This window comes from Neovison vison, chromosome 13 (assembly GCF_020171115.1).
Source record: "Neovison vison isolate M4711 chromosome 13, ASM_NN_V1, whole genome shotgun sequence".
NCBI lineage: Eukaryota > Metazoa > Chordata > Mammalia > Carnivora > Mustelidae > Neogale > Neogale vison.
Genome location: NC_058103.1, coordinates 98,784,333 through 98,809,790, shown reverse-complemented (window position 1 = coordinate 98,809,790; position 25,458 = coordinate 98,784,333). Strand labels below are relative to the sequence as shown.

Here is a 25,458-nt window from a genome sequence, read left to right as displayed (position 1 = left end):
GTGTATATGCTGCCCAAATGAGCAAGGTGCAACCAGTCTCCAGAATTTTTCACCGTGCAAAACCGGAACTCTATACCCATGAAACACCAACCTTCCATTTCTTTCGCCCTTCTTCCATTTCTTCTCACCTTCTTCCATTTCTTTCTCCCACTAGTCCTGGCAACCACCATTCTGCTTTCTGTTTCTATGAGCTTGATTGAAACTCTGTAACATTTTTCTTTTTGCTATAGTTTAATTCAGTTAGTATAATGTTCTTAAGGATCATGCATGTCGTGGCATGGGTCAGAATGTCCTTCCTTGTTAAGACTGACTAATTTTCCACTGTATGTGTATACCATGTTCTTTATCCATTCACCCATCAAGGAAGATTTGTGTTACTTCCCCCTTTTGGCTATTGAATAACACTGCTATGAACAGGGGTTTACAAATACCTCTTTCCAATTTTTGGCTAAAATAATCAAGATTGCAATTATTATCTTTGTATACAACCACTTTGCACACATGTGAGTGTATCTGTAGGATACATTCTTAAAGGTAAATGGGTCAAAGGGAATGTACACTTTATAATTTGTTCAAGATTGCCAATCTGCTGTCCATAGAGGTTAAACGATTTTATAACAACCTAACGCCGTATGTTTTCAGTCAACGATCTTTGACAATACCGTAGATTAGAAATAGAATTTCTGTCAGTAAGCATGAGTGGAAACATGTACAATATGTTGAGACCCACGAGTCTGGAAGGATACCAAAATACTCCCAAATTTTCAAAGTTCACTTCTGGAGGGTGCTCGGGAAATAATTTACTGGTTTGAAAACAAGCAAATGAAAACAAAAGGCAGGAGTCGAGCGTGACCTGTCTTTGCTACGTCAACACTTTATATCGTATATCAGGATAGCCAGATAGTTGATGGGAGGAATTTTCTCTTTATAAAAATATTCTCGTTGTTAAGTGGAGAAGGAATGATGGAACCACTGAAAAGAGCGGTGGACAGTGATCACCAATGATCACAAAAGAGAGACAAAGTAAGAAAGAGACAGCTAGATATCCTGTGACCCCCGACAGGAGATCATTACGCTGTCTCTGAACTATACTTCCCTGACATCCAAACTTGAATCTGATCAAGTCACCAGGGTTAACTGCCAACTACTAAGTTACAGAAAAAATCAGGGTAAGAACACATTGAGCAATATATCAAGGGGATAGGATCAGCAAAATCCAGACTGTAGGAAACTCAAGTGACCTAGTTTCTTCAATAAATAAATTAAAAGGGAAAAAAAAAAAAGGAGGAGGGAGGAGGAATCTTTAAATTAAAATAAATTCAAGGTGGGGTGCCTGGGTGGCTCAGTCAGTTAGGTGGCTGTCTTGGACTCAGGTCATGATCCCAGAGTCCTGGGATCAAGTCTCGTGTTTGGGCTCCTTACTCAGTGGGGAGTCTGTTTCTCTCTCTCGCTTGGCCTTCTGCTCCTGCTGCTTGTGCTCTTTCTCTCAAATAAATAAATACAATCTTAAAAAAAAGTAAATTTAAGGTTCATAGCAGCCAAATGTAACATATGGGCCTCTTTATATTCTGATTCAAACAAAAAATATGTGTTATTATTTGTAAGACGATTGGGAATTTGAACCCCAATTTGATATTTAATTATATTAAGGAATCATTGTCAATTTGAAGGTACTATGGTATTATGCTCTTTTATCATAACATTTTAGATATTAGGATATTTTTTGTAGCTTTGTGGCATCATGGATAGGTTAAAAAAATCTTATCTTTTAAAGATCTACTAAAATAATTATTGATAAAATGATACGACGTCAGAGATTTGCTTCAGAATAACACAGTGGGAGTGTGTGTGGGATGGAGTGCGGATGAACCAAGACTGTCTATGAGCTGATGACTGCTGAATCTGTGTGATGCATACCCTACAATTCTCTGTACTTTTGTTCATGCTGGAATTTTTCCAAACAAAAGAGTTTATTTGAAAAGAGAATGAAAAGAGAGTAATTAGGAATAATAGGTACAAATAACTCTTTGTAGCAATTTTAATGTAAAAAAAGGAGCAAAAAGGAAAAAGAATAGCTAGGAGGGTCAATAGAAGGTTTTTTGTTTTTGTTTTTAACTAATTTCTCTGCCCAACATGGAGCTGGAACTCACAACCTGGAAATCAAGAGTTACACGCTCTACCAGTTGAGCCAGCCAGGTGCCCCAATAGGAGGGTATTAAAAAAAAGTTGGAGACACCTGGGTGGCTCAGTTGTTAAGGGATTGCCTTCGGCTCAGGCCATGATCCCAGGGTCCTGGGATCAAGCCCTGCATCAGGCTCCCAGCTCCGCGGGAAGCCTGCTTCTCCCTCTTGTCCCCGCTGCTTATGTTTCCTCTCTTCGCTATGTCTCTCTCTGTCAAATAAATAAAAAATTTAAAAAGAAAAAGAAAAATTATTCAAGTATTACATATATATGAAAAAGCAAGTAACTCAGTACCTCCTCACCAAGTAAATATTTCCCATGAATGAAAAAAGATCTTTTATTGCAGCTTTTCGGGTAAACACTTCAGTAAAGCACATAAACATTAAACTCAACCGATTTTAGAAATGAGTGTCTCCATGTAATCATCATCCAAGTCAAGAATAAAACATTTGTAAAATGCTAGAAACTTCCTGTCTTCTGCCAGACAATAAATAACCCCTACAAAAGGTAACCTCTCTTCTAAGATCTATCATCAAAGATAAGTTTTATTTTCTTTTGAACTTCACATAATGGACTCACACAGTAGTTACTCTTTTGTATAGTTTCTTTTGCATATATATATATATATATATATATATATATATATCAGGGAAGAAAAAAGGAAAAATTTTGAGAGAGCTTTTGTACCAACCTGTGACAACAATAAATTATGGACCAAGGAGTGTTATTTATGAATTCTCGGCATCTGAGTTCCAATTTCAAAAAGAAAGGAAAACAATGCATAATTTCAAAAAGTAAATAAAATAGGAAACAAACATGTGAAAAAATCCAACATTTTTAGGACTCAAGCAAATATATATCCATATACTAATGAGATATTAGTTATACTATCAAGTTCGCAAATAAAAATATTAATATCCAGTGTTATGAAGAGTTTGGTAAAACAGGGCCCTCACTTTGGGCTAGAAGGTATGTAAATTGGTAAAATTACTTAAGAAAGCAATTGGTAACTGTTGATCAAGTTTCTAAACAGTTTTCTACATTTTATCTTAGTAATTCTACTTCTTGGAATCTAGTGAAGGATATTTTTTCGACAACCCAATATTCTATAACAAATCCAATGGAATGGTTTTTATAAAGATTGTGTAATATGGGGTTGCCTGAATGGCTTAGTTGTTAAGCATCTGCCTTCGGCTCATTTCATGATCCCAGGGTCCTAGGATCAAGCCCCACGTCGGGCTCCCTGCTTGGTGAGGAGCCTGTTTCCCCTCTCCCTCTCCCCCTGCTTGTGCTCCCTCTCTCACTATTTCTCTCTCTGCAAAATAAATAAATAAAATCTTTAAAAAAAAAAAGATTGTGTAATATGATGGGAAATTATGACATAATATTAAGGTTTGTTTTTTTTTAAAGCAGGCAATATCAACAAAGGCAAATATTACAAATAGCATATATTATACATTTTGAATATAAATATGTAGAAAACAAACTAACCCAACATCTGGGAGGAGAAGATTTAGCCTTTACCCCTGGTAAACTCACAGTATGGAAGGGATAGATGGCAAAAGTAGGCAAAAGTAGGCAGGCCTCCATTTTTTTGAGAAAGGGGATTTTGGGCTAAGAAGCTGGTCTTGTTGAGTAAGAACTGACACCACCCATATCAACATGACACAACTGTTCCAGAAAATTCTTGCCTAGGAAGATAAATAGATTAATTGCTAGCTCAAGAAATTAATTTATCTGGGAAAATAGTTTGCTCATCTGGACATGACAGATGACTGCTTTCCTGCAGTCAAATGCTCTACCCCTGAGCTATACCCCCAGATGACTGCTTTCCTATCAAGACCACTGACCACACACAGAGGCAAAGAACTAACCATTATGACAAAGTTTATTTATCAAGACTTGTTTCAGGACCCTTGCTTCTCTGAGTCTATGAATCCTAAACTGTCTTACTTTTCCCAGACTGTGCCCAATCCCCATCAATTTCTTGCTTTGGAAAACCAGTTTAAACCACTTGAGCCCAGACCCCCAAATCCTATATATGTCCTTTCCTGAAATCTCCTTTCTGAGACACTACCAATCTCTATCAAGGTGTTATTCTCCCTTGCTGCAGTAAATATCTAATAGAATTATGTTGCTTGATTAACAGGTTTTGCGGGTGTTCTTTTGGGGAGTTGAGAGCGGACAAGATCTGTGAATTCAAATGAGAAAAAAACCTGATATTTGTTTTCCTAAACTTATAACTGAAATTGAACATTCCTTCAACTAGGAATATAAGCAAAACCACAGTGACTGTAACCATGTCACACGTAAAAATTATGACCACTGGTCACCAATAAAAATTACAGGTATTTTCAATCTATATTAGATCTATCATATCTATCTCAAAATATCATTTATGCTCACCACTATTTTAAAATTAATGCAAGGTCAGAGCTGTGAAGGCTTTGAGATTTTACCCAACCTGCAAGCTAACAAGTCAGCTTGCCAGTTTCATGGATCATGAGAGAAGACACAGAACTCCTGAGTCCGAGATGACAGACTTTATTATTCACAGCAAAAAGGGGTAGCCAGAGTATCAATGTATTTGTGCGGTTTCCCTGATTTCTATTTCCACAGGGATGGTGGGTGAGGGGTGGGGCAGATCACAAGGACACAGGTAGCAGATTTTGTTAGAAGACAGGAATTTAGGGCTCAGGGCTGGTGTACTTTCTGAGCAAGCAACAAATGTAGGCAAGCAGCATATAAGCTAGTCTGGTTGCCTATGTGTTTAGCTACTGATGCTGCTCAGTTTCAAGCAATGGAGAAGCCGTGCAGTCTGGCACACTCAGCAAAAGTGTACAGGGACAATCAGGACCCATGTGGACTGCCTCTCCAACATGTAGTACTAGACGTTGCTCTTAATGTCTTTTTAAAGGAGCAGATACTTTATCATATCATCACTTTTTTTTTTTTAAGATTTTACTTATTTACTTTTGCAAGTGAGAGAGAGAAGGAGCATGCACAGGAGTGGAGAGGGGAGGAGGAGAAGCTGACTTCCCACTGAGCAGGAAGCCCAGTGAATGATGTGAGGCTGATCCCAAGACTCTGGGATCACGACCTGAGCCAAAGGCAGACGCTTAACTGACTGAGCCACTCATGTGCCTTCATCATTGCGCTTTTATATTTTAAGATCATTGGTTTCCTTTGTTATTTTAGTTAACATATGCATATAAATGCATTATTCGGAGAAGGGGTTGGTAGGCTTAACCAGATTGCCAAAGGAGTCCGGGGCACAAATAAGGTCAAGAAATGGAAGATTTTATTTTATTTTTTCCTTTTTTTTTTTTTAATATTTTATTTATTTATTTGACAGAGAGAGAGATCACAAGTAGGCAGAGCAGCAGGCAGAGAGAGGAGGAAGCAGGCTCCCTGCCGAGCAGAGAGCCCGATGTGGAGCTCCATCCCAGGGCCCTGAGATCATGGCCCGAGGTGAAGGCAGAGGCTTAACCCACTGAGCCACCCAGGCGCTCCAAGAAATGGAAGATTTAAAAAAAATATTTTCATTATTGATGAGAAAATAAACTGTTATATAACTCCATTACTCAGGAAAACTTGTTCAGAGCTCTCCTTGTCAAGAAGGCAGAGTGGGAAGGGCCCTGGTGCCAAATCCAGGAGACCAGAATTTGGGTCTCAGCTACATGAAGGCCCCACTAGTTACTTAAACATTTCATCCAGTTTTCCTCAACTGTAATGTGAGAAACTTGTCACCTAACTCAGTGTCTAACTGGCTCAAAACAAGACTGAGAGATGTACTCTCACACGTTGCCTGTGGGAGTGTAAACTAAATATGTTTCTGGAGATTATCTTTGGTTCTATGTGCTCAAAAACATTTAAATCCTTTGAGCAAGCAAATCCATTACTAGAAATTAATTATTACTAGATGTAATCAGATGTACAGACAAAAATGCAATGGAAAAGATGTTCGTGGCAGTATTATTTATAATTGTTGCAGTTTTGTAAACACCTTGAATGTCCAGTAATTGCAGAAATTGTGGCACATTAGAAAAAAAAAAGAAAAGAAAAGAAATTGTGGCACATCTATACTGATAAATGCTGTCATTATGAGTCATCAGAGCAGAATATTTTGTGACATTAAAAGATGCCCATGATAGGTCATGATCTCAGGGTCCTGGGATCGAGCCCCGCATCGGGCTCTCCTCTCAGCAGGGAGCCTGCTTCCCTCTCTCTCTCTCTCTCTCTGCCTACTTGTGATCGCTGTCTGTCAAATAAATAAATAAAATCTTAAAAAAGAAAAAAAAAAAAAAGATGCCCATGATTTGGCGTGCCTAGGTGGCTCCATTGGGTAATGTCTGCGTTCCACTTGGGTCATGATCCTGGGGTCCTGGGATGGAGACTCACATCAGGCTCCCTCTGCCTGCCTCTCTCCCTTCTTGTGCTTTTTCTCTCTGTCAAATAAATAAAATCTTAAAAAAAGAAATGTCGGTGATTTTCTGTTGGTGGAAAAAAATGCAAAACTCTGTGAGGTGCCTCCAATTATATGCATGTATATAGGCTTAGAAAAAAAACTAGTTGGAAATTGTCTGAAAATGTTATTGCTAGTGGTATGATACATATATATATATTAGAAATTTTTAAATTCACGTTAATAAATTTGACCTTGTATTTCTCAATAAGTATATGATGCTTTGTAATAAAAGAAGCAAATAATTTTATTTTTTTAGTTTATTTTGTTATTTTTTAAGATTTTATTTCTTCATCTGAGAGAGAGAGCATGTGTGCACAAGTTGGGGAGAAGGGGGAAGAAGACTCCCCACAGAGCTGGGAGCCTGTTTTGGGGACTCCATGTGGGCTTCATGTGGGGCTTGATCCCAGGACTTGGAGATCATGATCTGAGTCAAAGGCAGGCGCTTAACCATCTGAGCCACCCAGGCTTCTTGAGAAGCAAATTATTTTAAAAAGCAACTCAAAATTAAGGTTATTTGCGTGGAAGTGCTTTGACAATCATATTGTGCTACATAAATGTGTAATGATATTAGTGTTTTTCTGGAAATCGAGAAGCACAGTTGGATTCACGTTTAAATCAATAAATTTGACTGCAAGGAAGAAAAATTGGTCAGTGGGCGGGCTATGTTTTGTGCGGCTCTGCAGCAGGCTGGCTCCCTCTGATTCCTCCAGCTTCCCTCCCCCTGCTGCCTGTCTCTCACTCCTGTTTGTTTTTCTCCTCTATGCACCATCCAGGCCTCCTTCCTCTGAAGGAGGCTGTCTGGTCTTGTCTCCTGGGCTCATTCATGCCTCAGAAATGGAAAAAGCCCCAAGGCTGGGGCCTGTCTGGCTTGAAGAGCCGGGGCTCAGTTTTGAGTGTGACATCAAAGTGCATAATGAGGGTTTTGCTGCAGATTCCAGGCTAGAGGGCAGGTGTGGGTGGCGCCATGGTTATAGGCTTCTGGGCTGTGGCCCCAAAGGAATGCTGAAGCCATTTGGCTGGATGCAGGTGAGGAAAAATCTGCTTTTTCTGTGGGAGGATTTGAGAGCATCTTGTGGTCTCCCTTACCCCGAGCTTCTGGTGCCAATTCACTGTCTAGTGCTCCTGACATCTCCACTGTTAAGGAAATATATATAGGTCCTCTGGGGGCAGCAACCTATCCTAATACTAGGATTGAGGCTCTGGAATTAGGCAGACTTGGTTAGATTTGGATCCCAACTCCACTGCTGCTTGGAACCATCACTGTCTAAGAGCCTGGGTCTCAACATCTGTAAATGATGACAAAAGCACTCACATGCACCAGGCACACAACAGGCACAGATCTAGGGGCCTTTCTTATTATTAACTCATTTGATCTACGCAGCCACCTTACTGGGCACTTGCTGTTATCATCATGTCCATCTTAGATATGGGGAAACTGCAGCTGGGTGGGTTGATTCACTTGCCCAAGGCCTCAGAGGGTCAGTACCAGGATGAACCCAAGCAGTGTGGCTCTAGAGTTTGCATTTAACAACCACGTTTGGAAGCCTCACTGTAAGATGAGTCAACAACAATAACTATGGTTTATTAGCAGCTCACTTAGTGCCAGGCATGACGCTAAATGCTATTCAGGAACTTCTCATCCGTGTGTCCCCATGCCTGGATGAGGCGGGGACTGTCGTTATGTGCTAACATTGACCTGAAGCACAGCCCATGGTACACAAGGCCCTCCAGGAAAGGCTGGGCCTTGGCAAAGTTGTTACAGTATAGAAGAGCTAGGATGTGTCCATAAATAAATGTGATTCATGTAGAATCGGAGCGGAGAGATTATCTGGTTTCAACTCATTTTTTTACTGAGGACAAGAACCGACTTGCTTTGTTTATTCCCATAGAGTTTGGAGGAAGAACCACTGAAAGAACAATAGGCAACAGTTATTGGGTTCCCAGGCCCTGTGTGAGTGTGTTTATATCCTTCAACCCTCACAACAGCCAGACAGGAGAGGCCCTGTTATTATGCCCATTTCGCAGATGAGGAAACAGATATGGAGAAGTTAATATGCAGCTCATCCCACCTCCCACAGCTAGCAAGTGGCAGAGCTGGGATGCTGGCTGTGAGTTCCAGAGCTCAGCCACTAAACTACTATGCTCTGGGCCGCCCTGATCACGGAAGGTGGTTAAGGAGCCTAGGAGGTGGATCAGGTAGATCAGAAAGTTCTTTGTAGATTACAAAGAGCTGTATAGACACAGCTTCTTATTAGAAAGAAGAGTCCCGAGAGAGTTATAAAGTCATATAAAAGGATGCCTGGGTGGTGGCTCAGTCGGTTAAGCGTCTGCCTTCAGCTCAGGTCATGATCCTGGGGTCCTGGGATGGAGCCCTGCTTAGCGGGGAATCTGCTTCTCCCTCTGCCTCCCTCTGCTCATGTTCTGTCACTCACTCCTCTCTCTCTCTCTCTCTCATAAATAGATAAAATCTTAAAAAAAAAAAAAGACAAAAAAACTCCCCCAAACCCCAAAGTGGTATAAAGCCCAGGGCAAGACCAAGGACTATCTCTAGGATGAGATGGCTTTGCTTCGGACTTGGACCCATGCTAAGTAGGAATGAAAAATGTCCAAGGGTGGGGGAGCGTTATGGGGTGGTGGTGGAGAAGGTTCCCTCTAGTTCTCCCCCATTAGCTCAGGATGGCTGATCAGATTAGCCCATGGGCATGCTGGTCCAGGTGAAGTGGTGATCAGGACCAGAGAGAGCCTTGGGGACCTGCAGAGAGCAAGCTGGTGGTGGGACCACTCAGAGGGGGATAAATGAAGGCACAGAAGGCTGGTAGCAGGGCCAAGGATGGGGGTGAGACAGCCTGAGTTCAAATCCTGCCATTCTATGACATTCTGATTAGGAGGTCACTGCCAAGCTACACAACATCTGTATCTCAGTTTCCTCATCTGAAGAATGGGAACAAAAATAGTGAGTCTTCAGAGGCTCATGCAAAACTGACATGCTCATTTGTTTCAAGTGTTTACTCTGATGCATGGCACACAGGAAGCACTGGATAAGAGCTAGCCATTGCTATTTGTTATTATTGTCCCAGGAAGCCTGACTGGTGTCCTGATTCAGGGAGGACTGGGGTTAGAAGGAAAGCAGACATATACGATTACTGCAATCTGCTCCTGGTAAATCGAAATCCGCTGGGAATGAACTGGATTACAGATGAACACGGACGGGCTCCCCCCTTTCCCACCTTAGGTTTTGTTTCTGAGAATCATTGGCTCTGCTGTTCAGGGAAAGGTAAGGAGTGGAAGGACGAGGAGATAAAGGCCAATGGGCCACCAGTCCTCTGGGCTAATACAGAAGGGTCAGCGGTGGTTTCTGAAGTTCTGTTGGCATTTCTGAACCTCTGTTAATTAGCTTCCTCACCCCTTTGCATACTGTGGATTTACTTTCCATTCTCACAAGCAGACACACTCCTGCAGGGAAAATGCAGAGGATGAGAAGTCTTTTCTTGAACAGATTAATGGCAGGATTGGAGGATGACTGTTGGGTGGGGACTAGGAAAAGTGAAATGAATGCAAATGTGTACTTACCCATACTCCTTTGCAGGGCCAAGCTGGGTGAAGGAACTTGCATGTTGCCATCACGCCAGCCCTGAAAGGAAAGTATTTCTTAGCTCCATCGTAGAAACTTGTCTGAGGCCACAGCTAGCCCATGGAGCAAGGAGTCCAACCCAGATGGATTCAGTGCCAAGGATCATCCTTAATACAAAATCTGAGAAACTCCACTGACTCAGAGCTATCAGGCCAGGACAGCCTGGCTTGGGGGAAAGGACTGTTCCATGGAAGGAAGGTATAGTTCATCCTGTTCGTAGGCCTCCTCCCAATCCCCACGAGTTGAAGTGCTGGAGGTCAGTCCTGTCTTTGGTCCAGGTGGAAGGTTGCAGTTTATTGTCACCAGCAAATTGACCTCCATCGGGATATTACTAGTTGCACTTCTATCTTCCTATTGTTCAGTTGCGCAGTAGCCTCTTGTCACAGGTGTGGGGGATAGGTCAGGAGCACAAGGAGCTATTTCTGGGCTCTGGCCTTTGGGAAAGGAGCTATGTCCTGTTTACACATCCTCTCTCCAGATTTGCACAACCTGACCACAGAAATGTCATCTTCCAAGCCCAGGTAAATAGAGGCAACCAGATAAGTCTGGTTGGCCAATGGCTACTGAGTAACCAAGGGAGCCCAGAACCCTATAGTAGGCAACTATGATAAATATAGAAGAAAAGAGCAGCCTAAGACTCCTGACCTCGGACTGCTGGAGCAGAAGCATATTCTTATCTGGGGGAGGAGGTCACGCAGTGCAAGTTTCGAGCCCCTCTCTCACATGAATGACTCTTGGTCCAGTCACCCCTCCCAGCAACCACCCACTTACACCACCAAATTGAGGTGTCAATGTTAGCGTGAACCCTAGTTTATCTTGCAAGAGTGAGAGGAGGAAGAAGGAAGTCTCTTACTCAACAATGAGTAGCTGGCTGAATCAGGTCTCCCTCAGAAAACAAACTGAAGGGAAGAAAGAGCCTGTGTCTGGATCACCTTCTTCAAAAAGTTAGGTGGGGGAAAAAAAAAAAAAAGACACAGGACAACAGGCTGGGCACAGAGGTGAGAAGGGATGGGGAGCCTGGTTGCTCTACAGAGCTAGGGGAGGAAACCATTTAGAAGGGAGGCCCTGGTCACACATCTAAATGTGTCCCTGCGAAGTCCCCAGAGGCCAAAAAGCCTGTCAGGAACTGGATATTTTGCCAATTCTGAGAGCCCCAGAATGAAACTTACCAGCCTTCCCCTCTTTTCCATCAACAGAACTTCATCTTCAGCCCCCATTTTCAACATTGTTTTTGTTTAATATCTTCAGGGGGGAAAACAATGTTTGTGTAGGGATCTGCCAAGAGGTGAAGTCGTGCTGCCCAATAAAAGGACAGTTTTTTTTGAGAAGTGGCCAAACCCCACCAATAGCTCTGTTAACGAAGGGGAGGCCTTCACCAACTAGGGTTGGGGGTGGGGTGGGGTGGGGTGGGGTGGGTGTCAAATGAAATAATTTATGTCAACTTGTTGAGCCCAGCCTGGTCTCTTGGGGCCAAATACGCATATTTGTTCTTTCTTTGTGGTAGATACTGTCCTTTGGGGTTACGTGGGAGAGAGGAAAACTTCCCTATTGAGCTTGCACATTTTGTGACTGTCCCAGGAGCTTCATCACCCCTGCCTTCTGCCATCCCAGTCCAAGACCTTTCTTCCTAAATAGCCTTCCTGCTTCTACACTTGCCTCCTAGTCTCTTCTCCACATAGCAGCCAGAGCGATATTTTTAAAAATGTAAATTGTTATCTTGTCACTTCCTTGTCGAAAACTCTTCAAACGCCCCCATCACACTTAAGAGTAGAAGTTAAGCACTTCACCAAGGGTTACTGGGCGGGAGGGTGACCTGCGCCCTGCTGACTTTGCCTCCCATCCTTCCTTCTACGGCCCATTCTGCGGCAGCCACACTGATCTCGGTTTCCGAGCCCGCCAAGACTGTGCCCTCCTTAGGGCTTTCGTACTGGCTCTCCCCCTTGCCCAGAATACCCTTTGCTCTTCTTACCTGCCCACTCTAATTAGCGAACCCACCCACCGTCCCTCTATTGGCCTCACAGCAAATGGTAATGGTACGAACTCAACCGGGCTCGTCTATCATTTGCTCACTTGTTTACTGTTTTCCTCACAACACAAGCCCCGGAAGGGAAGGCGTCGTGTCCGTCTTGTCTATCACCCAATCTCTGGGGCCAAGCAGAGCCTGGCACGTAGTAGATCTCTAGTGTTCGTTAGATAAATGAGCTCTTCGAACCTGAATCATCTTGAGAAGTCTGTGAGAAAAGGGAGGTTCTGTCAGGCTGGGGATCAGAGTCCTGGTCTGTCTGAACACAGACCTCGCCTTCCTTTCAGACACCGCGCCCCTTTCCAGGGCGGGAGAAGCTCCCCTCACCCCTTCTCACACACTTGATCCCCCCCTCTCCAGGGAGGATAGGCCCGAATTCCAATCCCTTCTCCGCGCCTGGTGCCAGCCCCCAAGTCCTCCTACATCCTGGGGGCTCAGAGACACCGCCCTTTTCTTAAAATGGACCCTGTCGGGTGCGTGCAACCCCCCTCCCTGGGTCCCCAGGCAGGGCACAGAGGAGTCCCGCACCGTCTATGGTAAAATGGGGCGAGATCCCCGGCCCACCTGTGGTATCGCCTCAGGTCCCCGACTGTGGCCCCCTCCCAAGCTAAGGAGCCCCCAGGCCATGTGGGCCGAGGAGGACGGTCCAGGCGTCAAGGGCAATGAGGACATTCAGGCCCGAAAAGGGGGTAGGCTAACTTCGCGCAGTAGAACCTTTCTTCACCATGCCCTCGTTTGCCGGCCGGGCAGCTTTGGAGGAGACACCCGGCTTAACCGTTCCTCCCGCTCGCACCCTCCCCCTCCCGGCCCAGTCTGCGGAGGCGCGCCTTCCTGCCCGCCCAGAGTTCGGAGGCTGCCGCCGCGGAAGCGTTCCGTCTCGCTCCGGAGGCCCCCAAGCGTGGAGCTGCGAAGCCATCGTTAGCGTCTGGCGCTTCTGAGCTCTGGTGGGCGAGGATCTGCGTGTTTCCTCCAGCGGGGGAGGACGCACGGCGGAGGCGGAGGCCGAGGCAGTTTCGGGCCCTAGGCCGGGCCGCCGGGGACGGGGGAGACGCGCCCAGCATTCGCCATCCGGGGCGCGTGCGGTCCTCTTGGGACCTCGCCGGCGACCCGTAGCTCGGGCACGCGCCTGTCGCAGCCCGCAGGAAGGAGGGGGTCCGGCCTGAGGCCCCGGGCGGCGGCCGCCATGGAGATCGCCTCGGCCCAGGGCCGGCGCATGGGGCCTCGGGGGCGGCCCTGACCGCTGTCCTCCCTGCCCGGGTCGGGTCGCGGACGTGCCCCCTGCGGCATTCGGCCACCTCTGCGTCTCCGCCCTCCCCGGGCCGCGCTGCTGCCTGGGCGCGGCGGCGGCGACGGCGCCCTGTTGAATGGGCTGTGAGGGCCCAGGTTGGAAGCGCTGGCGAACGCGGCCTCCGGGGGCGCAAGGCAGCAGCAGCGGTGGCGACCAAACGGGTGTTGGAGTTGGCGGCGGCCATGGAGGGCCTGGCTGGCTATGTATACAAGGCGGCCAGCGAGGGCAAGGTGCTGACCCTGGCCGCCTTGCTTCTCAACCGGTCTGAAAGCGACATCCGCTATCTGCTGGGCTATGTCAGCCAGCAGGGAGGGCAGCGCTCCACGCCCCTCATCATCGCAGCCCGCAATGGGCACGCCAAGGTGGTGCGTTTGCTGTTAGAACATTACCGGGTGCAGACTCAGCAGACTGGCACCGTCCGCTTCGACGGGTAGGTACATCCCAAGCCCCCTCCCATGAGCGCGGATCCACCACCTCACTGGTCCTTCCCTCCTTCACTCTCTCCCCATAGAGGTACCACTTCTTCCCTTTTGTGCATCCTCCTGCCGCATGAATGCCCGCTTCGTCTTCCAGTGCTACTGCTTCGTCCCGTGGTCTGCTGCCCATCCTCATCAGCCCCTACCCCTTATTCCCTATGTGGGTAAATAGCCACACCCTATGTCTAGATACCTAATGGGTATTCTTCTTCACTGGAGAGTCCGTGTTACGAAGGAGGTGCTCCTTCCCAGGTTTCACCTTTATCGGTATTGGGGTTGTAAGCGAGATCAGAAATTAACGCGGTTAGCAATTAACATCGAAGACCTCTGTTTGATGAGTAATTTAGTCACCCAGTTTTTACTCCTCCAACTGAGTGGTCCCTTCAGACAGGTTGCGGGGGCCTTAATGTCAAAATAAGCCCCTAGAACTCCAGTCTCTTTGAGGGATTGTCAGGCAGCCAGACATCCCTAGACCTGATTCTGACACTTGCACATAGCTCGGGGTTGATAGGTTGGCTGCAAAAATGGCCCTGGGCCTGGTATAGGAGGTAATGGCATTGTTAATACATGTTATCTTGTGATATTGTGAGGAAACTTGATGGTTTATGTCATTTGAGGTAGGAAGTTCAAAAATTCATATTGTCATAGTTAAAATTTGTCTTTTAGGTTTAATTGTATATATTGTGTAGGCATGAAAATGTTTAAAAAAAACTATCAGGTTTGACATCTTCTTTGCTGTGCTGGATTATTATAAAGTGTTCTTCACTTTACAAACTTCATCGATTGCATTTGTTTTTCTTGACTTTTACGCCAGTACATAAGCTATTCTAGCATTTTCTTCTGTTTGAGGTAGATGGGGTCCAAGCATAAAGATATGTATCTTTAGTTTTGGTGATTGAAAACTGCTTGGTTATAAACCTCATTGGAAAAGCACTTCTTGAAAATTAATAGAGCATTGTTGAATTTTGGTTCTTTTTTAGGTTTAAATAATAAAACAACGAGAGGAAGATATTTTTAGATGAAAGGAAAATATTTTAGAGCATTACATTTTAATGAAATGATAGCCCAAGTTGGTGGTTAATCTCTGGTACCACCTCCCTAGATATCAAGGAGATGGTCTTTTTCCTCTTGATTAAAGATGGCAACCTGATTCATGTTTGCTTTCCCTTACTGGCTTTTGTGTCCGTTCTGGAACTCCCTGCATTTCCACAGCCTTTCCTATACCCAGACAGGGAGTGAGACAGAATGACCCCTGAATTTCAGCAGCATTCCAGTTGTATAGGCACATGGATTCACTGAGATACGAGTCTCAGTAACAGCTGCTAGAAACATCGCTGCTAAGGAGCTTGCTGAGGCCTTTTTGGATGAGGGGAGGATAGTGGTGGGGAAAAAAATTAGTTTCCTAAAGCATTGGAAAGGTTTTGCTTATTACTGTCTTTTTTACCATCAGACAGAAAGGTTTTTTGAGATGGAATTAAAAGAACCTGAAATTAATGGAAATGATTAGAAATACAGCCTGCGTTCTGCACTGGGCAGTGAAATTAAAGGGTTCAGGAGGCAAACACTTACTGAACTCCTGCTGTTGTGCTGGGCTGTGTGGTAGGGATTGGGTATGCAGAGGTGAGTAACATACTGTTCCCAGTGTGGAGAAGACGTTTTAGCGGGGGAGACAAGAGAAATAGAGATGTAAGTGAGTAATTACAGATGCCATGCCATTTAGAATTTTAGAAGTCTGTTGGACTAGTGAGGGATATGGGAATGGGAAGTGCTCAGCCTTGCCTGGGGGAAACAGGGAAGGCTCCCCCTTTCCCATGCTTGAGTTTGGGTCTTAAAGGAAGTGAAGGAGAGGGGCAACAGCATGGTGAACTTGGGGTGACAAGTGTTTGAGTGTGGTTGTAGGAAAGGATTCAAGCTGGGGAAATTAAGAAAGAGATTGTGGGTGGCTGGAGAGAGGTGTAAGCCAGATTTTGATGATCATTGTATAAAATATCAGGAGTTCCATGGGGAGACTGCAATTGCAAAGGTTCAGTCATTCACGATTTTGGCTGAGCATCTTTTTTTGTTATGGATTATTACAATTATGAATTTATTAGCTGCTGTGTAAGAGTAATGGAGAATTTTATTTATTAAATGCCTGTGATGGGTCTAGCCCTATTACACCTTCTGTGGAGGATACAGAAAAAATGTAAGGTTTCTGCTTTTTTGAGGAGTTTGCCAATTAGTTAACAAGCGAGAATTGAAGTTCATGGCCACCTTTATGCCCATTCAAACCACACTATTACTTTTCAGTTTATTCCAGTCATTTTGGCATTTCAGAACTAGATGGCAAATGTCATGATTTCACTTTGCACTCATTCCAGACATTGTGAAAATAGTCTGAATGAGGTGTTAACAATATGCCCACTCACCCCTTAGGAGCTGGCTTTTTGAGACTTATTTAGCAAAATCCCCCTTTATTTTTTTTATTTTTATTTTATATATTTTAATTTTTTTTTAATCCCCCTTTAGATTCCATCCGCTCTTGAGAACCATGACCAGGTGGGGACTAACAGGTTCTCTGTGTGTGCTGATGTAGATTAGTGTTTCCTAGTTTTTAGTCACTTGTGTACCATCTTCACAATTTTTATGTCAAAATTGTTTCTTATCCTTTTATTTGCCTAATATTTAAAAAAAGGTTTCACTTCTTAGTTCCATCCTAAGCAACAGTTACTTGTATATAGGTTTGATATAGTCTGTTTTGTGTGTGAGAGAGAAAGAGACATTAAAATAAATAGCTTATTTAAAATTTTGTGAAAGTCTATGTTCTGCCTAAAAATTTCTATACTATCTTAAGAAACTCAAGTGGAGGGCGCCTGGGTGGCTCAGTGGGTTGGGCCGCTGCCTTCGGCTCTGGTCATGATCTCAGGGTCTGGGATCGAGGCCTGCGTCGGGCTCTCTGCTCAGCAGGGAGCCTGCTTCCTCCTCTCTCTGTCTGCCTCTCTGCCTCCTTGTGATCTCTCTCTGTCAAATAAATAAAATCTTTAAAAAAAAAAAAAAAGAAAAGAAACTCAAGTGGATTCGTTACAGATTCTCAGGAAGGAAGGGACTGCCTACCTAGGTCAAGCCCCATGGTGATATTTGAGCCCTTGTTCATATTTTTAAAAGTAATGTTTGAGATCATTTTACTTATGGCTTAATATGTGAAGACTACTATTGACAGACGAGTGGGCAAGAAAAATTACTTGAGTAGAAATGAAAGAACCTTTAGTTGGAGAATGGGAAACTTAAGAATGTTAAAGAAATGGAACAGAACGAAGGCGAGGTGTCCTGTGACCAAGGACTAGAGTGCTGGCCCGAGTTCCTAGGGCCTGCCAGCTCTGTACCAGAGTTTGTTGGGGAACCTTTGTCCTAAAAGAAGTTTGCTGACAGGGATGGGAAGGAGAACAGGACCTCTGGGAGTTCTGAGGCTTTTTGTTGAGTTCTCTCTTAAAGTTGGCTCTAGTACTAATACTTTTAATGTTCAGGTAGAGGATAGGCTTGAGGGCCACATCATCATTTGGTTTCATTTAAAACTCATTGCTATGCAGTATATATTTCAAAGAAACTATGTTTGGTCTAATAAACAATTTTAAGGACTTTGGTTTAAAAAAAGTGTTGATCATTTACATTTAATGAATTTTTATTTCCATTTCAAATACTTGATCAGACATTTTTATTTTAAATTGGACCAGGAAATAGTTTCAGCTTAGTTTTGTGATCAGAAATGTTATCTTTTTTTTTTTTTTTTAAAGATTTTATTTATTTATTTGACAGAGATCACAAGTAAGGCAGAGAGGCAGGCAGAGAGAGAGCGCGGGGGAAGCAGCTCCCTGCTGAGCAGAGAGCCCCGATCCCAGGACCCTGGGATCATGACCTGAGCCCGAGGCAGGGGCTTAACCCACTGAGCCACCCAGGTGCCAGAAATGTTCTTTTATTGTAAAATGTTTCCATCATATGATGTGGACATTTTGTTTAAAAAGGTGAATATCAGATTATAGTTTATTTTTATTTTATTTATTTTATTATTTTTTAATGTAGTCTCTACCCCCCAATGTGGGACTCGAACTCACAACCCTGAGATCAAGATACACACACTCCACCTACTGAGCCAGACAGATGTCCTGCTTTCTTGATTTTTTTGTTTGTTGGTTGGTTTAAAGATTTTACTTGTTTAGAGAGAGTGCGCAGGAGCTTGTGCTTGCGTGTGTGGGGTAAGGGCAAAGGGAGATGGGGAGACAGAGAATCACAAGCAGACCCTGCCCTGAGCCTGGAGCCACATGCAGGGCTCAATTTCACCACCCTGAGATGGAGCCCTGCATCAGGCTCTCTGCTCAATGGAGAGCCCTCTCCCTCTGCCCAGCCCCTCCCCTGCTCGTTCTCTCACTCTCTTGCTCTATCTCAAATCTCTTTAATAAAAAAAAAAAAAAAAAAGTCAGATTCTTAACTGACTGAGCCACCCAGGCACTCCCTGGTTTCTTGATTTTTTGAAATGAAATACATTATAGAGAGTTTGGATTGCAATTTTGGAGTGAGTCTAGAAAGAACTTTGTTTTATAGTACTTCTCCCTTAGGGACTAAGTACATACTGCATTAATTTATCATATTTTTATTTTCTGTTATAAATGTGGTATGTTGTTTTGAGGAAGTCTGTGCTCATTATTTTAGCTGAAGCCTATGGACAAAGGACTGTCATAGATTTTAGGCTTATGATTCCCTTTAATCTGTTTAAAGTTTTTGTTGAGCTGTAAAAATTCAAAATTTGCTCAGGCTAATGTTTCTGAAGGACTAGTCTTTTTCTAATATATTCTGCAGTGAATATTTTTATCCTAAACTACTTAAAAATTTTAATTGCCTCAATAAAAATAGATAATTGAAATTTTCTTGAGGCTTCTGTTACATCACTCTATGGAAAAATGGAAACCATTAGGCTACACCACAAAAAGTATTAAACTGTTACAAAAACCAAGTGAAATATATATTTATAATTTAATTTTTACTCCTACGTCATTAATTCTGGGACATTTGAGGTGAGAAAAATATTTTAATCACTTTTTGCTCTTTTTTCATCTTTAAAATGGGGATCATATTTATCTTTTATGGTTATTGTGAGAGTTAAAAATAATATATGTGAATTCCTGTTTTAATGTAACATTTTCAAGTTTTACGTAGTTTGGGTTCATGTATATAATAATTTCATATTTTTTAAGTGCAAAGAAACATTTAACCATGTAAGTGTAACTACATATTAACTATTTTTGATAGATTACTGTTAATTAGTTTGAAAAAATGCTTTTTATATTTTGGAAAAAAGGCCTTTTATATTGAAACTGAACAATGACATGTATTATGTTTCCTTAATACATCGAGTACTATGTACTAGAGTACTTTTGTGTTTTAATCTCATGTAAACTTTTAGTTATGTATCTGTAAAATGAGCATAATAATAGTATCTATCTCAGGGTTTTGGGGAGGAGGTTATTATGAGGATTAAATGAGATATATTGCATATTGATCCCTTAATACAATGAGTGCTTGGGACATTGAAGATACTTATTAGCTATTTGTGTTCCTTTAAACTGTTATTCTTTAATTATGTCTCATTTTTGTTTTTAATTATAACTTTTTATTTAAGGTGTAACATCTAGTAAGGTGCATACATTTTAAGTGTACCATGTGATAAAATTTTAATATGTTTAGCTATGTAAACACCTTCTAGATCAATATTCAGAAAGTTTTTGTCACTCAGAGTTTCTCTTACTCTCCTCAATCAGTTCCTCTCCTTTCCCTTCTCAGAAGTAGAGTACTCTGACTCTGTCACCATAGATTGCCTATACTTGAACTTCTATAAAGGGAATCATACAATATGCTCTTCTCTTTCTGGCTTTTTTTTTTGCTTAACACGTGAGATTCATCTGTGCAGTTGCATATATCAGTAGTTTTTTTTTTATGCTTTGTGGCGTTCCATTGTATGAATATACAGCAACTTACTTATCCTGTACACAGGTATTTATTTGTTTCCAGTGTTTGACTGTTATGGGAAAAAAACTGCTTTTTTATGTGTACGTCTTCACTGGTGGGTGTTTGCGTTCACTTCTTGTCAGTATATGCCGGAGAGTGGAATTGCTGGGTCATGGGGTTGCTGTATGTTTAACTTGAATAGTTACTGCTAAACAGTTTTCCCGAAAGTGGTTCAAACAAATTACATTCCTACCAGCAGTGAGTTTGAGTTGCTTCACATCCTGGCCAGCACTTAGTATTGTCATGTCAGTCTTACTAATTTTAGTTATTCTAGTGCTTGTGTATTGGTAACTCGTGATTTTAACTTGCATTTCCCTTTCCGGAAGTTATCTTGAACATCTTTTCATATGTTTATGGCACTTGAATATCTTTTGTGAAATACATTTGTTTATTAGTCTTTTTTGCCCGTTTTTTAATTTGGGTTGTTTGCTTTTTTCTTACTGATTTGTCAAATACATTTAATGTAAATGTCTTCTCCCAGTGAGTGGATTGCATATTTACTTCCTTCTTAATATCTTGATGAATTGAAGCTCTTAATTTTAACGAAGTCCAGTAAATGTTTTTTTCTATGATTAGTGCTTTTTTTGCATTCCGTTTAAGAAATAGTCATTAACTCCAAAGTCATGAAGATAGTCTACTTTTTTTTTTTTTTTTTTTAGAAACTCTCATGGTTTTGCTTTTCATAAAGATCTATGCTACTTCCCTAATTTCTGTGCATAGTGTGCAGTTTGATGAGAAATTTCCCTAAATATCCACCCATGTAGCCACAACCCAGATCAAGATTTAGGACATTTCTGATAGCTTTAAGACTCTTCCTAGTTAGTCCTGCACCCTCTCCCCTAGGTAACTCCCTCCGTAGGTACTTGTTAGTGAGCAGGCTTTTGTGGTCATTTGGTGCCATTATTTGAAATTGAAGAATTAACTGGGTCTTTTGTTTTCAGCAGAAACAACAGACAAGTGGTGTTTTGGGAATGTTGTTAGTTGGGGTTAAGCTATGATATTTATATTTTACCAGGGGATTAGATATACTCTTTCACTTGATGGGCGATATAGTTTGACCTGTGTTAAAACATTAGGTTGTATAGTGAGAAGCTCAGCAGTGCGGTTTTTGGTATAAATACTTAATAGTGCTAGTAAATACTGCTTTTGCTTGACCTTTTCTCTTAACACTTGCAAATATACTTATTTTAGTGGTTCAAGTACAGTATATCTAAGTATGTGCGGCAAAAGTCTACTTTTTAGGTCTGATGGTCAGTAACAGGATAAACAGTTGAAAAATTGAGCTTGGGGAAAATGGAAGGTAGAAAGATGGGAAAGATTGGCCTCCTAGCAAGTGTCTGATTCTATTATAAGAACCTAGCATGTATCAGACAATAGGTGGTGACTGTGAAGCCACAAAGTGCAGATATGGGCGGAATGTCAGGGAAGAGGCCCACTAGTTTTAGGAAAGTGCTGATTGTTTCTTGCTGTTAGCATTTCCCCCAGTGGTTTAGTTGAGGAACATACCCATAATACATGCACACACACACACACACACACACACACACACACGTATTTTTAAGACCTTTAAATTGGAGTAGAATGGATAGAGAAAAATGCACTAATTGAAAGCATTTATAAGTTTCACAAAGTGAATGTATTTGTTTACTAAAGTTCCCTTTGTGCTTCCTCCCACTATCTGCTCCCCTAAAATAAACAGTGTTTTGATTTCAGTACCACAGATAGGTATATAAATGTAGTAATGTAATATGTACTGTGTTCGGTTGACTTCTTTTGCTCAGCACCATGTTTATGTGATTGTTCTGTATTACATGGAACAGGGATTTTTTTTGCATTCTCATTGCTATAGTAGAAGTATATTTGATTAGCTTAGATAATCTTAGGGGCAATTATCTGCTTAAATATTTTTTTCCCTAAAGCAGTTTCTAACACAGTGTTACTATAGGGACTGGGTAGCTTTCTTACTGACCTATTGAGAGAAACTGTGGTACCTGGGGGATACTGGGAAGGAGTAACAGGTTTTTCCTTAATAGCCAGTGCAAGAACTTGGTGGTAAAGAAGTTATGAACCTCCTTGCATTTCTTCTGTGTTTTCTGAAATGTATTTACTTTTGCTAGTAGAAAGTTTGTGATTTTTTTTTTTTAGAATTATATATTTTAGCAGTAACAGTAATAGTTAAGGTTTGTTGAGCTTCTGCTAGAAGAAGTACAGTGTAGAGTGCTTTACTTAAGTTACCTGATTTTGTTTTCACCCAAACTAATGTTGTATTCATGTTCCACAGATTGAGGTTTCAGTCAGTGCAAACGAATCCATTCTTTACACTTACGTTAGAACGTGTGTGGCCTGTGTTTTCTGACCCTTTGCTCTTTTCACGAATAGGTATGTCATTGACGGTGCCACCGCTCTTTGGTGTGCAGCAGGAGCCGGACATTTTGAAGTTGTTAAACTTCTAGTCAGCCATCTTTGGTGTGCAGCAGGAGCCGGACATTTTGAAGTTGTTAAACTTCTAGTCAGCCATGGAGCCAACGTGAACCACACCACAGTGACTAACTCGACCCCGCTGCGGGCAGCGTGCTTTGATGGCAGACTGGACATTGTGAAATACTTGGTTGAAAATAATGCCAACATCAGCATCGCCAACAAGTACGACAACACCTGCCTGATGATTGCAGCATATAAGGGACACACGGACGTGGTCAGGTACCTTTTAGAGCAGCGTGCTGATCCCAACGCTAAAGCACATTGTGGAGCCACAGCGCTGCACTTCGCAGCTGAAGCCGGGCACATAGATATCGTGAAGGAGCTGATAAAATGGCGTGCTGCTATAGTAGTGAACGGCCACGGGATGACACCCTTAAAAGTAGCTGCCGAAAGCTGTAAAGCTGATGTCGTCGAACTGTTGCTCTCTCATGCTGATTGTGACCGAAGAAGTCGGATTGAAGCTTTGGAACTCTTGGGTGCCTCCTTTGCAAATGACCGTGAGAACTATGACATCATGAAGACGTACCACTATTTATATTTAGCCATGCTGGAGAGGTTTCAGGATGGTGATAACATTCTGGAGAAAGAGGTTCTCCCACCGATCCACGCTTACGGGAATAGAACTGAATGTAGAAATCCTCAGGAACTGGAATCCATTCGGCAAGACAGAGATGCTCTTCATATGGAAGGCCTTATAGTTCGGGAACGGATTTTAGGTGCTGACAATATTGATGTTTCCCATCCCATCATTTACAGGGGAGCTGTTTATGCAGATAACATGGAATTCGAACAGTGTATCAAGTTGTGGCTGCATGCCCTGCACCTGAGACAGAAAGGGAACAGGAATACCCACAAGGATCTTCTTCGATTTGCTCAAGTTTTTTCACAGATGATACATTTGAATGAAACTGTGAAGGCCCCAGACATAGAATGTGTTTTGAGATGCAGTGTTTTGGAAATAGAGCAGAGTATGAACAGAGTAAAAAATATTCCAGATGCTGATGTCCACAATGCTATGGACAATTATGAATGTAATCTCTATACTTTTCTGTATTTAGTATGCATCTCCACCAAAACACAGTGCAGTGAAGAAGATCAGTGCAAAATTAATAAGCAGATCTACAACCTGATTCACCTTGATCCCAGAACTCGGGAAGGTTTCACCTTGTTGCATCTAGCCGTCAACTCGAATACCCCGGTTGATGATTTCCACACCAATGATGTCTGCAGCTTTCCCAATGCACTCGTCACAAAGCTGCTGCTGGACTGTGGTGCTGAGGTGAATGCTGTAGACAATGAGGGGAACAGTGCCCTCCACATTATCGTTCAGTACAACAGGCCCATCAGTGATTTTTTAACCTTGCACTCTATCATCATTAGCCTGGTTGAAGCTGGCGCTCACACTGACATGACAAATAAACAGAATAAGACTCCGCTAGACAAAAGTACCACTGGGGTATCTGAAATACTACTTAAAACTCAAATGAAGATGAGTCTCAAGTGCCTGGCTGCCCGAGCAGTTCGGGCTAATGACATTAACTACCAAGACCAGATCCCCAGAACTCTTGAAGAGTTTGTTGGATTTCATTAAGTGACTGGATATGTAAAATCGTTTAATGTGGTGCTAAAAAGTAAAGGACTTTAATCACAGACAATAGAATTATGTGTTCATAAATTCTACTTTTCTTTCCACTACCCTTCCTCCCTCTCCATCCTTCCTTAGTTCTGTATTTGGTCTTTCTGCCTCATAACGGTTATTGATTTCAAATACACTTTAAACAAAGCCACATTGTTTAGGTGTAACTATAAGGTATCTGAATATTGGTCACTTAACTTTTCTTTTTTCTTCGTTTGTGTCTTTTTCTTATTGAAGTATAATTGAGATATTTAGTTTCAGGTATACAACATAATGATTCGACATTTGTATTTTTTTTTTTAAGGAATGAGTATAAAATATTTTGTTTATGTTACAAGGGACATTTATGATTTGAAGTTGATAATGTTTTAAAAAACTGCCTACAAAAGTATTTCTGTTAAGCCTGTGTCAGCGTGTTATCCTTGCAGCAGTTTTGAGGATCTCATGAAGAAAAACAACTGAAAAGGACCATTAAGAGTAACGGGATACATAGGTGTTCTGCACATGCCAAACTGCTGTAGGTAGTCTTCGCTCTTCCAATATTTATGTGGAGTGATACAACACATTATAACATCAGGAGGATTTCAAAAAATATAGCTGCAGCTTAATCTGAAAATGTGCTAATTTAATAATAGTTACACATTTAAAATTTCAATCCATTGAAACTGTTGCATTATGCTGAGTGGTATATACAAAGTAATAATCTTAAAGCAATGTTTCAGAGAATACTGATGGACTACTTGCCTTTAGGCTTAAATTCTAAAATTCTTTGAAGTCTCTGTTTTAATGTAATTTCTCTAAATTGCAGCAGTCTGCATTTGACTCAGCTCACAGACATGTAAAAATTATGAATGCTATGTTTTCTTATGAAACAAATTGTTATAATATAGTTACACATTCGGTTTTTGTCCCTTTCTCCCTTTCCTCCTGTGTGGTCTCTTAAAATTTGGAAACTGCTTTTCCAGAGGGCATTGTTTGTGTGCCCCCCCCCATAAGGTGTTTATGACAGATGAAAAGGAACCCAAGATATTTGTGATTTTTTTTTTTCATTTTCTCTACTTTGTCCCTTATAACTAGTAGGAAAATCGCTAGTGTGGTATAGGAAATTAAATGGTTTTGATGATAAGAATAATTTGCAATGCTCTTTTGAAAGGTGTTTCTGTGAGAGCTGCAAGTTTTTCAACCGCAAAATGTCACGGATTCTGATAGGCTATGCAGAGGTCTCTGTGTTTTTTCTG

General features: G+C 42.2%; 1 protein-coding gene and 1 long non-coding RNA gene across 3 annotated transcripts; one reads left to right on the top strand and one right to left on the bottom strand.

The window, feature by feature from the left end:
* Window positions 1-9,706: 9,706 nt before the first annotated feature.
* On the bottom strand, window positions 9,707-11,495 carry LOC122893818. The gene is made up of 3 exons (XR_006381694.1): window positions 11,450-11,495; window positions 10,220-10,280; window positions 9,707-10,102 (listed from the first exon to the last, which is right to left on the bottom strand). It is a non-coding gene; the product is annotated as an uncharacterized LOC122893818 (long non-coding RNA).
* Window positions 11,496-13,128: 1,633 nt separating this feature from the next.
* FEM1B (fem-1 homolog B) lies at window positions 13,129-24,234 on the top strand. 2 transcript variants are annotated; one of them, XM_044232455.1, is made up of 3 exons: window positions 13,129-14,021; window positions 22,483-22,512; window positions 22,570-24,234. In XM_044232455.1, the coding sequence occupies exons 1-3, from the start codon at window positions 13,774-13,776 to the stop codon at window positions 24,173-24,175; spliced, it is 1,884 nt and encodes a 627-aa protein (XP_044088390.1). In that variant the 5' UTR covers window positions 13,129-13,773; the 3' UTR covers window positions 24,176-24,234. The 2 variants fall into 2 exon arrangements, with proteins under 2 accessions (XP_044088390.1, XP_044088389.1); XM_044232454.1 differs by having other exon boundaries at window positions 22,483-22,532; window positions 22,590-24,234.
* Window positions 24,235-25,458: the final 1,224 nt, after the last annotated feature.

What these genes read in the sequence shown, in the direction of transcription:
- FEM1B (XM_044232455.1), top strand. Translation starts at nt 13,774, where the DNA reads ATGGAGGGCCTGGCTGGCTATGTATACAAGGCGGCCAGCGAGGGCAAG. An exon ending in GGCACCGTCCGCTTCGACGG is followed by an intron (nt 14,022 to 22,482) that starts GTAGGTACATCC and finishes TTTCACGAATAG; the next exon opens with GTATGTCATTGACGGTGCCA. An exon ending in GACGGTGCCACCGCTCTTTG is followed by an intron (nt 22,513 to 22,569) that starts GTGTGCAGCAGG and finishes CAGCCATCTTTG; the next exon opens with GTGTGCAGCAGGAGCCGGAC.